Source organism: Gavia stellata, chromosome 32 (genome assembly GCF_030936135.1).
Source record: "Gavia stellata isolate bGavSte3 chromosome 32, bGavSte3.hap2, whole genome shotgun sequence".
NCBI lineage: Eukaryota > Metazoa > Chordata > Aves > Gaviiformes > Gaviidae > Gavia > Gavia stellata.
In genome coordinates this window covers 2,668,720-2,682,318 of record NC_082625.1, presented here as the reverse complement: position 1 = coordinate 2,682,318, position 13,599 = coordinate 2,668,720, and the positions used below count along the sequence as shown (strand labels likewise).

Genomic DNA, 13,599 nt, shown 5'->3' with positions numbered 1-13,599 from the left:
ATGAAGAACTGTGGGCTTCTTATTACGTTACACAAAATCCTTGATAAAAGCACATAGGACATTCAGTAAAATCAAGAAATATTAATATTTTAAATGACAGAAATACCTATTATATACTAATATACTAATTATAAAGGTAATTAAAAGCTGTTTCTTAGATGGTAACCTTGCAGTTTTCAGAACTTGGCTCCTTTCCCATTCAAACATTTCCCAAGTATTATAAAGCTGATTTTTAACTCTGGTAAGAGTTAAAATTACACAGTTGCATATGACTCTCCTTCTACGCTTTCTTACATGACCTTATACACTAAGTTTCTACATTAAGATAACATGCTAGCTACGTTGGCAATTGTATTCCCCTGAAAACCCACTTTTAACTCAGAACACTGACATGAGGATCAAAATATGCACCACTGCCCCATGGACTTCCCATGGGTCAGGAATAATCCTTCGCAGCTACCCCATTAGGTTGAGTAAATGTCTGATATATTCACAGAATGTTTATGTAGAAAGGGACCCCTGGAGATCATCTTGTTCAGCCCCCCATTTATGACCATTATGAAAGGTATTTAGGTTAGCAAAATCCTTTCTTGGACCTCTGTATTTGTGTGGAAATTGCTATTTATGGTAAAAATGAATAAACAAAGCAAGCTTATTAATTAAATAAATAGAATTTCCTTCAACAAAAGACACAATACTCTTGACTGTGTCCAGAATTAACATACACTCACCACCTGTGTTTCTTCCTGGCATTTCTGCCTTACATCATTCAGCATATCTTTCAGTTTGGCTTTCTGCTGGTCCATTTCATCCAGGCGGTCTTGGGCATCTTGTTTCTGAGCCTCTAGCTCTTGCAAGTTACTTGTCTCCCTGTCTAAATCATTTTGCAGTTCCTGAGGAAAATTCCACAGTTTGTAACTTACATTTAGCTGTTGTCTTATAGGAATGATCAACCACAAACAAGCTAGCAAACTCCAAAAGATTTTCTGTATCACATAGGCTATTCCCTGCATGTGTACAATTTTGTTTCTGCAGGAACTTGTATGAGACATCAAGAAACAAATCAGTGCCCACAAGACGGAAAGAGACTGTGACACAGAGCACATGTAATTGAGCTATCCTAATTATCAAAACCAATACTCTTTGAACAATGATTTCCTAAATTACAGCGTTAGTCAAGCACTAAGGAAAAAAGACATCTCAAACTGTTTGCGTATCATCTTCTGTTTATATTAGCCAGAGTCAGAAGAAAACATTTCTGATGGAGAACAGGAGACTAAAGATCTTTCCATAAGTTAGAGGAAAATCCCATGAAAGGAGGAAAGACTTACCTAGAAGCAACATAAGACAAGACAGAAGAAAGAATGCTTAACTCCCCATATATTATTTTAGATTAAAATGAAAACTAATAATGATAAAGAGTTTTTACCTGAACTTCATTGGTTTTCTGTCTGATTGATTCTTCCTTTTCCCTAATGTCCTGCTCTAGCGAGTATTTTTCTCTGTATGATAAAAAAGCACATGTATTCGTGATTAGTTAAATAATATAACACACACGTGTGCGCACGCAAAAATCAATTATTTTTCTGGAAACACCACACAGCCAAAAATGCCAGCCCATATTCTGATATATTCTTCAAAGGAGTAAAGGCATATACATATCAATTATTCTTCAAAAAATACTATCTGTTCCGTAATCAATCTTCTGAAGTCACCTGGTAGAATCCAGGCCGGCTTTACGTCACTGGCTAACTGTAGGTTATCAGTGGGAGATTTGTCACCAACTTCAGTAACAAGTAATGATAAACTGACTAAAAGAAAACAAAAGTAACGACACATCAGTACTATAGACTTAATTGGTTCTCCTACTCCAAGATTTTGTTAATACTCCGCAACTATTACCTCTGCAGCTGTGCAATTTCTTGACTAATATCATCCAGTTCCTTCACCCCTGTAAATTCTCCTGATCCAACAGAACTTGAACTATCCTGTTAAGAACAAAATAGTCTATTAAAATGCCAAGTCATAACAAAAGATCTTGTTTTACAAAGGCTGAGGACGAAGGTGGGACACAATTCTCATTATATGCATTTGCAAAACTCTATGGGAGACATGAAATTACTATGCAACAACCACTGAGCACGCCACACAATTCTACCTGCGAGACAGGAGAATTTTCTCTATGCCCATTTAACAGATGGGATATTTGAAATACACAGCAGTTAAAGGACATGCACAATGTCAACAAACTGCAGAGAATGGTAGAATTAAAATTAAAAAACTAAAAACCCAGCTCTGCCATAGTTAATAGCAAAGCTTCCAGGGATCTTAATGAAATCAGATTGCAATTTCAGTCTTTTTGAGCCCTGCCATAAATTAACGCCAATTTCTGCAATTATACCCGATTTCCTGCAGTGCGGGTCCCTTCTACAGCCATTCAGGTGTAGATTAGGGAAGATGCAGAGGGTATCCCTTGCCTTTTAGGCAACAAAATTGTCATCAGAAGTTCTTAAGAAAGGATCTCAGCATTTGGTACAAAATATGTGATGATTATAAAAAGGATTGCTAGTTCTTTGGAAAAAAAAAAATCACTGCAACTGAGCAAAAACTGCAATGCTGAACTCACTGCCTGTATGATAGATCAGGAGACCTACCATTTTTAAATAGCATTTCGAAAAGAAGTAAGTAGCATTTGCTTACTTCAGTCACTTTGAGATTGCTGTGATAACCATAGAAAGTTTTGCTTTATTCAATACAAAAAAACCCCAACAACCCAAACAACAAACCACAAACAGATAGCATAGTAAAATGGACATTTTTTGTTGAAACAATAGGTGAATATCCAGTTTAAATAAGTTAATTAAGTCCTCATTTTTGGATGAGCATTTCTTTTGTCAATATGCCATTAAGTAATAATAAATAACAACAATCCAGACTAATTCTTCAAGCTAGCAAATCAAAAGCCTCTAATATCACTTTCGCATGTTCAGACTACATACAGATTTATGGAAAGACCTGTACTGCGTGCTGTACAAGATCATAATAAGGTGTTACCCAATTTGATTATGAAATGAGTTAAAATAAGCTGCTACATTGTTTAGGGTAACACAGTTCATTGTTCCACATGAACTGAAAACTAATCTGCTATGTTCACAGTAACACACAGTTTATTTCATGTTCTATTCATCTAAAACCACAGCAGATGAAAAAAAGATCCAATGAACTGAAAATAATGGGAAGCTTAAAGCTCTTGCATCAAGGTATATTTGCCACAGCTTCAGGGAACTAGTACACGAGTAAATTTAACATGTCAGCCCTGAGTTGCCTGTCAAAGAACTTCTTGACAGACCAATGCATCTCAAATTGTTGAAGGAAGCAGTATCACCGGGTCAACAGCCAATACTGGCAACTTCACACTACTGTGACATTATCATCATGCCAAGAGCAAGTGCCACAGAACACAAGAGCAAAGAGACAGGAGAAGGTGCAGAAATATAAACTTTTTTAAAGTTACAAGTAGCGCACATAAACAAGTTTGCATTCTTTTGGACATTACGATTACTCACACGACGCATTTCTGTTAGGGCTGAGATCTCAGTTCCTACAGGGGTCAAGTAACCTGACAGAGTCTATAGAAAAAGGATATAGGAAAAACCTTAAAAGCACCAGAGCAACAGCAACACTTAAAATACATTTTAGAGGCTCAAAAGCTTTCTGGTTAGGGAAAGTAAAAAAAGTAAAGAAAAATACTATATAATTTATAGAAAAGATTAATGTATTGACATGACAGAAGATTTATTCATTTAAGTTTCAGAAATACACTAACATGCTATTGAGGAAAGGAACAAAGCAGGGTTCAGTAAAAGATTAGATGCTCCAGTAAAGTGGTATTAACAGTGATGGATATAGGACTACGGACTGTCATGCTACAAGGGATGAATCAACCACCAATTCCCAGAAACTAAGAAGTCATCACTCTTTATTTAGCCACTAAAATATTCTACATTTTCATGGGAGGAATTTGGTGCTGATTAGTCAGGGACAGGCTACTAAACCAGCTTTTACAGTTGCTTTTAACAGTTCCCTGAAGTTTAAAAAATTTCTTCTTTATGACAAAGGAGTGTTTGCCATGCTAGGCTTTTCTCAGCATTATTATTCCTTTATTTATGGAATATTCTACTGCATTCTTCTTTACTTACTGTCTTGCGTTGTTAAAAATCTACATATATTTTCAGACATTAAAGAATTTTGTAAGGGGAGATAAGAAAAAAAAAAGTTGGCAATTCTTTACCATAATATTAAAAAAAAGTTACAAAATTAATACTCAAAGCCCATTACTTGCAAAGCACATAAGCTCAGTATTATCTACAAATAATCAATGACTTACCTGTATGGGAGTGTTCCTCTCTGTGGGAGGGATCATATCTGGGGACAACACTTGTGGAGGATCAATCCCTTTACTGACCTTCTGTTGAATGAGATACATTGCTAGTGCAAACTGATCTTTGCTTAGCTTTCCCATCTGTCTTGTGTCTGCCAAAGCCCTGGTAAAAAATAGATCATACTTATAAACAAGAAAAGCTTATTTCTCCTCTACCAAGAAGCCTGAAATACACATAGACATGTAATTTTCTTTTGATTCGGCCTCATCAGAGCTTGCTTATTCTAGTGAAAGAGTTCCATAAACAGAGCAGTATTTTATTAGACATATTTAACTGAATAGAACAGCGTTACTCTGAGAAAATATTTAGAGCACTAGAACTTCAAAGAACAATCACAATTCACAGACTGACCTATACCCCCCTCCCAGAAAAGCAAAGCAAGTATTTATTTTTCCCTTCTTTTTCCACATAGCCTACATATCGTAGTACGGCAACAGGACAAGCAAAAGAACTTGGGTTTTTTTGTTTGGGTTTGTTTTTTTTTTTTTCTTCCCAATGTTAGGATCACAATTCTGGCTGGATAATCTGACTTCCCAGATCAGCAAGTTACAAAAATACAGCTAGTAAGGAATTCTTACCATATATGTGCTAGGAGATTCTGAGACAGACCTGAATGCATAAAAATGTCCTTTACTTCTTGACCACTCACAAAGCCATCCATGTCCATGTCTGTTTTTAAGAAAATTTCATCATATCGCACTTTTTCAGATGTTGGTACCACCCAATTCACAGATGGCTGTAAAACAAAATTTTTGTATTTCAAAAGAAGATAAACAGTCTTTATCAACACACTGACTATATACGACATTATTCAGAGTCGGATGTGCTGAACATCTTGCACAATCAAATCTGATTGGTAAATAGGTAGTTCCCCATTTCTCATGAATGTTATAGCTTAATATTTTTTATGTGAATTAAATACTGATAAACAGCTATTCATCAGCTGAAAAACATGCATTCTTTGGAAATATGAACCCAAGTATGCATACTAAGTCCTCATGCTAATAACGCAAGAGCTTTAGAAGGCAGATTAACAACTTCTTTGGTACTAAAGCAGGTATATGAATAAAGCCTTTCTGTGGTTTCACTTTCCATGGAAAATGAAAATTCCCCATAATATTTTCTACGTCATGGTCACTCTGACTAAAATTCACCTGCTCTTCTTCCATTCTTCCAAGTCTTACCATTCTCATTTCATTCCCTCCATCCAAATCACTCACCAACAAACACATTTTCAGAAAAGTGCTCACATGAGGCATAAATCAAAAAGCAGTTTTATTTTTTCCTGCAGTTTACTGATACAAAAAAAAAAAGGAAAAAAAAAGAAAAAAGATTTGTACCTGTGCTTGTTTGATGCTGTGCTTGGGAGACAAACTCCCCGTGCTGTTCAGACTGTTGACACTACCATGAGATGGGGTAGAACGGAGGCTATCTTTTGGTGGGGGACTTGTAGGGAGAACAGGAACTGCACCAGGAAAGACAGGCGTCTTCTTTCTTTTAGAAGGTGGTATGAGAGAAGGGGGTAATAGTGAAGGAACTGGCTCTTTCTCAAGAGCTCTATAAACCAAATGCATTGCCTGCAAAGGCAAAAAGGTCAGATAACATTAACAATTAGAAGAAAAAGCAGTAAGATTTTTCCAGTGTCAGTCATTTATGTATTAGTAAAACAAAACACAATATGATTAGAGAGATAAATCAGAGCAGATCATTTTGAATGTAATTCCAAAAAGTTTAATCTTGATGACACATGCAAGAGTCAGTAGATGGATTTGAGAAAGATCATTTAATAGCGCCATGTGAACAATTTAGATTAGAACAGCTGACTGTAGCAAAGAAAGCTGCAAAGCTCTTGAGAAAAAACTGAGTGATTTGCCCTAGCAGACACACTGCAAATTGAGAATTTAAAGCAACCTACCACAGCAAATTCATCCTTGTCCAGGTGACCATCTTTATCAATATCACTGAGATCCCAGACCTACAGCAATTATGATACAAACAATGATTTAGAGAAGAAGTTACATTTTGTGCTTTTGATGTTAATCATCATCATATTAAGCATGCTCTCTAAAGACTCCTAATAGATTTCTGTGAAGATCACATTAGTTACATTAGACCTAGCTAAACAGTCTCTGATGAAACAGACTGGATTAGAGCTTTTTGGCAACATGAATCAACAGTGGCTCTAACCAATTCTGGATGCAACACAGGCAAGTTTTTCATCTTTCTATATTGCAATTAAGGAGTCATCAAGCTGACCGAAAACATCCAGAGGTGGCTTTCAGAGTTGTCCAGAGGGCGTGGGCTAGCAGATTGTCCAAATTTGTCTTATAAGAAAGTTAAAATATTTTAGAAAAGTCAATACATTTCTAATTTGCATTCCATTCCTAGATTTTTAGTTTTCATTTTTAGTCAAAAAAATATGTCCACCCCCCCGAATTTTCTATAGGAGAGAATTTAAGCATCTATCAACTTTAGTTCATTATTAGGTCAAGTACAGTCAACGAAACTTGCAGGACATTTAGAAGGATACAAAACTTTGTGTTCTGTAATACTCAGCCATCAGCTAACACTGTTTAATCATCAGTATAACTTGGAGACAGTATAGTACGGCGGAGAGAATGCTAAGACTGAGGCTCAATCACCTGAACTCTACTCCCAGCTTTATCACTGGACCCCTGTACAAATTTAAGCTAGTTGATTTATCGCCTTTGCCCATTTCCTCAGTCCCCTATTTTGTCCACAAACTGTTCTGGAACAGGAAAAAGCTTCCTGCATTTCTATCATGACACTAACAAGATAAAATACAAAGCCCTTCAAGACTGAGGACTTCACAATATTCAAGTACAGAATTAAAACAAGTCATACTTAGATCTTGGAGATAATACAGAGAAAGAGGCAGTTCTTCCTGAAGAGATGAAAGTATATAAATGCAGATACAGCTCTTAGATAGAATGTATTCATTCTCAGTCATATCAATATGCAAAACATTAAAGAGTACATATTTTAAATGGAAGTAGAAAAATACTATAAGGTTTGCTTCTCTTGCAAATATGCAATGGATGCATCAAACTCATCTCAGAAGTATTTATAAATATACATGAAAAAAAATACTTGACAATTTGACAGCTACAATATACTAGGATGTTTTAAAGTGTTCTCTTGTACAAACAGTGGATAGATTTAATGGTATGTCTAATAACTCCTATTTAGAAAAATGACAAAACAGTTGAATATAATGTTATAAAAGCTATTATGGTTTAGGAGAGCTTTTTCTTGTTTTTAAACAACCAAAACAAAAATTTCCAGCTCTTAAAATGAATACAGAGATAATGAAGCCAACCTACTCTAGGGCCCAAATTACTACTATTATTCTTATTTCTAAGTGGAAGACTTCAGAGCCTACTTAATGTTCTTGCTTTATAGCATGCACTCAATGTAAAATCTCAGCCAAAACCTGATCTATGTTGGTAAGTTACACTTAAATATTTAACATTGCAACTACAAGAAGCTAAATGGAGAACAGCTAAATCTAAACAGCATACTTACCCTTCCTAGGATATCAAGAGGTAGCTTTGAATTCATCAGTACTGGTTTTACTTTGTCTCCTGAAAGTAAACCATTTACTGGCAAAAGGCTTTCAAAAATACCATCAAACTTTGCTTTTTCTTCCACCTAGTTGGTAAGAAATAGCCTGAATAAGTAAAAAAGTGTGCCTGTGTGAGTGTTGAAAATGAGATCTTGCAAGAAATTAAGACTGGTCAGTAATGTATTAATTCTAAATTTCCAAGCTTTCTTGCAAGTGCCACCGTGCTGTATTTAAATGTAAACCCCATGGAGCTAGATTTAGGAGCTTAATTTCAAAGCTAAGGTTATGATAGCTAAGAGATTTTAACATGCAGCATACAAGATGTGTTTCTGTAGTGTTCTAAAAGGACAATGCATTCTGATTAAAACACTGCTGACTAGATTTTAAACAAACGTTGACAAACTCTTTTGCCTCCCACTTTAAAGTACAACATGCAAGTACAAAAAAAAACCAAACCCAAAAAAACAGTATTAGAAATTATTTTATTAATTTTCTACCTTTTGGGAAATGTGCATTTGAAAACTAACTAAATACAAATATCCCCATGTATGTATCAAAAGTTACTTTTTTCCAATGATATATATTGTGTGTATCACTGAATACTAATTAGAACATATGAACTCAAGCTTTAAATTAATACTTCAGGATGGATTTGGTGAAATGCTTTGCTGTTCTCAGTGGGGGTCCTTTATACAAACATGAAAGTGCCTACTACTAGGATTCTGGAAGAAATCCAGGCAGAAGATTAAAATTCATTGTGTCTTAAAAACATCACACCAGGGGTTGTCAAAGGCTTGTTTTATACTTATTTCAAATATAAAACTACAGTTCAATATTCTCTATTGTGCACAAGTCTGTCATCAGAAAGGGAGGACTTCTGAAATGGGAAATATATTTGATACAAAATTCTCTCACTGGGAAAATTACAGACAAGGAAAATATTTACTTTTAAAGAATGAATGGAATGTGTTGTCTTTTACACTTACCCTAACAGCCCAGTGAGCCTCTGTTGAAGGTGGTGTGATCAGCAAAGGACTGCTAGTGTCATGCTAAAAATTAAAGAATTTTTAATGTATATGTATATATATATATATAAATGCACACACTTCTGTCTCTAATCCTTACTAATTGCTTTAAGAGATGGTTATAGACATGAAGCTTAACTACACTGAAAAAAAGAAAAAGGCTGCACATGCACCCAAGTAAAAAAAATAAGTCATACTGATTTATACTATTACCGTACCTTGATAAGGACATTAGGTGCATTAGGTACCCAAACACAGAACTAAGACAAGCTAAAGGAGGTTCCACAGCAGCTACTGCAGACAAAGCTGCAGTTATGCCCTTTACTACAAACTCCTGTTGACCTAGCCCAAAAGAAAATCTTTTTTTTTTTTCTTTTTTCATAAGCCACATCAGCTTCCTGAACAAGCTGACCGTAGTTAAACTTGCATCAGTTTTGCAGTCCAGGAAGGGGCTGGCACATATTACTCAGGAAGACAGGACTATGGCAGCCGTGACTGCAGTTGTCTTAAGGAACAGTTTGACAGCAGCCTGAAGTCTCAGAACCGTGACATTTAGGAAACAGAAGATTATTCCAGCATTCCAACTGAAGCCTTAGTTCTCATGTAATACGTACATACATACAGTTAGGTATATAATACTTACAAATTTAGGAGGTGGCACAGTCAAGTTCAGACTGCTCAGGTTAACATCATGGCCGTTCTGTGCACATGCTACAAGGCGCAACGCGACATAGAAACCCTACAAACAATAGTGTTTTATATTAAAAAAAGCAATCAGTCCAAATCACTTTCTTCAATAACCCACCCATGATTTTTACTAACACGGTACATGTGCAACTCAGTAATGTATGGAAACAACAAATGTATAGCCCCCTCAGTTAACTGCATAGTGACAACTACCCCACTGCTTTTAAACATGATTCAGGAAAAACTTTACAATAACATGAAACTAAGAACAGAAAGCTCCAAAGCTAATTTTTAAGAAGGACTCTCCCATAATTAAGCAAATTGCAACAATTTTTCTTAAAAATTAATAATGTTTAAAAAAATTCTCCATATCTACAAGTAACTTGATATTTGATATTACAAGCCATTTTTAGTAATGCTAGTTATATTTTTTCATGCAAGAAAGACTTCTAAAATAAAATGATAGTTTGTATTTGTTAAAGACTCAGTGACTACGTATCTATACATCACACTCACTGATTATTTACAAAACCAAAGAGGGATAGAAAATTAGATCCAAACTTCTCCAGCAGCCTCACTGAGTAATATACTTGGATATGAGCAGTGCTAGGAAAAAAACTCATCTTATAAAAGGAAACTTTAAAAAAAAAGCTAAGGATAACTACTATGGATATCATGGTTGTCTTCAAACAAAGCTACTCTGTGAAAGGTAACGTAAGAGGTCTACAAGCACATTTTGTTTACCTGTTTATCCAAGTATCCTTTACCCTCTGGGTCAGCCAAATCCCATATCTGTGGAGATACAAAATAAAAGCCATTGTGATTTTAAAATAAAGCTTAACTCAGCTCAACAGTTCATATTGTATGCCTTCTTGAACTGTTCGTTGCAGCTTTCAAGTTATGACATTCAATGTGATTTAATTCCCAAATGTGTTACACACAAGACAATATTTCCTTTTAGATTCCTGTGAAACTCAGAACAATGCCTTGGAGCTATTACCAATCTGTGGTTAACCTAATGTTCCAAGGATCTGATTTGCATTCCACCAAATTCCTTTTTGCAAACTTTTTGCTCAATGTTAGCTGCACTTAAGCAAGTGTACAGATAATTGCTGCATTACCTAATTCCTTCAACTTACTTTTCCAAGGATAATATCAGAGAGACCGGATTTTTTAAGAAACAGCGCAGCTTCACTTGCCCCAACTCTCCCCGTATATGTTGGATCTACCTGAAAGATAAAAACTCACATTCAATTGAAGCATCTCTGTTATGAAAGGAGAGATAAGAAATGAAATGTCTCCTGTCTCTAGGTCAAAAGAGTTATACAAGCATGCATTACCACTCAGCAGAGAGAATTTACAGAACGTTAGCACTGCAATGGGGAAAGGAGAAAGAGGGAAATCTTGGGGAAGAGCAAATTGCACTCCATTTTTAAATTCTTTTTTAAGAACCTACCTGTTTGTAGTAAGTTTCGTATAATGGGTTCCCAGTAGAAAACTGAAAAACAAGAGAGACGTTAAGAAACTGCAATCACAGATAGCACACCTTTAAGAATTGACCAAAAAACCCCAAAAAGCGTATAGTACTTTGTGTATTACCTCTATCAAAAATATAAAACAGTGTGTTAATTTGCTGCGTTCCAAACTGGGTACTTGAAATCTAAGTGTGGATAACAGAGATCCCCCAAAACTTGCAGCCAACAGACTACTGTCACCTCTTAAAACTTCTTATTCACCAGCATTCATACTTCTACTCACACCTTTAATTAACACTATATGGTAATAAGATTTTGTAGAACAGCTTTGAACTCTTTGCCAAGGTATTTCAGATCACAGTTTGAGAACTACTGATATCAAAGGCAGAGTTTTCAACATAACGCTGACTTGACTACCTCCTGCATTGTATATATACTTATGGAATATTTTCAGCAGACAATTATATACACAGACACAGAGCCCTGGTATCAAAATATGCCTGTGTTTACGCGTTTTCAGGACTAGGATCTTAAACTGAAACAGAGTTTAAAAAAAAAGAAAAGAAAAGAATGAATTGTTAATCAACAAATGTCACAATTCCCTGACAATGTTGTTTGAGGATTTCAGCTTGGTGTTATCACTGCATTACACAAAAGCAGCAGACACAAAGGTAGGCCCTGCCTCTCGGAATACTAAACAAGCAGATTGCTCTTGCCTCTTGCTGACATTCCAAGCAAATGGGAACTGAAAGGCCAAAATAGGCAGAAGCCCCAACACCCATCTTCTCAGTTGCCTCCTACAACTGCCACACAAGTTCTAGCCATGTGCCAGTTATACCTCCACACCATTCTCCAGCCTCAATGCCAAGAGCAAAAACGTAACAATCCAGTCTCAAACAAGTCACCCCTTAGAGCAGGCAAAGGCCTTAAAAAACAAGCCACAAAACAAGCCAATAAACACAGTTTAATGACTGAGACGCAGAGACGTTGAAACGTCCCAAAGCCTGCTTGGGACAGCCGCTCTCCACCTACAGGACACAAGTCAGAAATCTGACGAATTATTATTTTGCACTAACTCTGATCACTGGTATGTCACCTCCCAAATGCTATTTTCTTTCTTGTCATCCACCCGGATTTCTGGATGTTCTGCCTACACTGAGGGGAAGGGAGACAGAAATATGGTGAAAGAAAAGACCAATGAAGAGCATGAAATTTTATTTTACACAAAGAGAATCTTCCTCTAAGTTTACAATAAACATGCCAAACCTTAATTTAAGGGGATAGCCAAAATAACTAAACCCTATTAATCAAAAGCAAGCGAACACCAAGCTCTTTCAAGATCAATTGTTCTACTTGGCTTGAAAGATCATGCATTTTCAGAAGAGCTTCCTAAACATCCTAAATGTACCTCACTTATATACATCAACAAAATAAGCCACTGCATTCTCTACCAGTACACTCTAGAAGCTCTTGCTCTTCCAGAAGCTGGACAGGAATTCAGAAGAAAGCTGTGACCGTAACTCATAAATCTGACTCATCTTTTTGCTGGCTTGTAAATGATCAGCATAGATAAGCACTGTGTTCCTGTCCAAAGTAGGAAACATCTTTCAGAGAAAAGGTGAAAGTAGGCAATTGTCCAACTCTGAATAAAATCTAGTATGTTTTAGCCAACTATCACCCAACTATATACCTCTCGTTTATCAGAAGGCTCAGAGAAGTTAGCCAAAGACCAACTACAAGCTCCTTTAACTAGTTTGGTGGGTATCCTAAAGCACGCAGAGACTGGATTCATACCAAGATGCAGAGCAAACAGCTCCAGCAGCAGTACTGAATGATCTCATCCCATCACCAGACATTCTTGTCATCCTCGTTTGATATTGTCAGCCATGACATACAGCTGACTTACCTGACAGAGGTGGTAGGAATCCTGGGTGATGTGCTTAAATGCTGTGAAGTTTCTTCTACAGCAATATATTCATCCAAGTGCTGCTGGAAAGCACTTCATCACTCGACTCTCTACTTGCAGAGTTTTACAAAGATTAAGCCTCTCTGACCGATTTACCTAAATGACTGCATCTCTGTGATGAAGCAGACCAGACAAAATGGGCTCAAGTGATAAAAATAGCATAGCTGCCTACCTATCCCTCACCACATGTGACTACATCACTATCATTCAAGATGATTCTGTAATTTGATGACATCTGGCGACGAGGAACCTACACAAGACAGTGTCAATGCTGGTAATCAAAGAAAAACATTTTGAAGAGTTTGCAGTTGATGAGTGATCAAAGGATATAACCTATTACACAGCGGTTCAGTTCAACTTACAGTTTAACAGCCCTCTGGTTTCTATGCCTACTCCATATTCCCCAAAACGTCATCTA

At 36.3% G+C, this 13,599-nt stretch overlaps 1 protein-coding gene across 1 annotated transcript in view; it reads right to left on the bottom strand.

Moving 5' to 3' along the window:
- The window catches only part of EPS15L1 (epidermal growth factor receptor pathway substrate 15 like 1), a 40,983-nt gene that overhangs the window by 24,512 nt on the left and 2,872 nt on the right, over positions 1 to 13,599 (bottom strand). The window contains exons 2-14 of the mRNA XM_059831707.1: positions 11,197 to 11,238; positions 10,880 to 10,969; positions 10,485 to 10,532; positions 9,697 to 9,792; positions 9,015 to 9,077; positions 7,989 to 8,114; positions 6,358 to 6,417; positions 5,783 to 6,019; positions 5,021 to 5,178; positions 4,388 to 4,544; positions 1,903 to 1,988; positions 1,430 to 1,502; positions 732 to 893 (exon numbers count right to left, since the gene is read on the bottom strand). Coding sequence (XP_059687690.1) covers positions 732 to 893; positions 1,430 to 1,502; positions 1,903 to 1,988; positions 4,388 to 4,544; positions 5,021 to 5,178; positions 5,783 to 6,019; positions 6,358 to 6,417; positions 7,989 to 8,114; positions 9,015 to 9,077; positions 9,697 to 9,792; positions 10,485 to 10,532; positions 10,880 to 10,969; positions 11,197 to 11,238 — 1,398 coding nt within the window. The remainder of the gene's footprint in view (positions 1 to 731; positions 894 to 1,429; positions 1,503 to 1,902; positions 1,989 to 4,387; positions 4,545 to 5,020; positions 5,179 to 5,782; positions 6,020 to 6,357; positions 6,418 to 7,988; positions 8,115 to 9,014; positions 9,078 to 9,696; positions 9,793 to 10,484; positions 10,533 to 10,879; positions 10,970 to 11,196; positions 11,239 to 13,599) is intronic.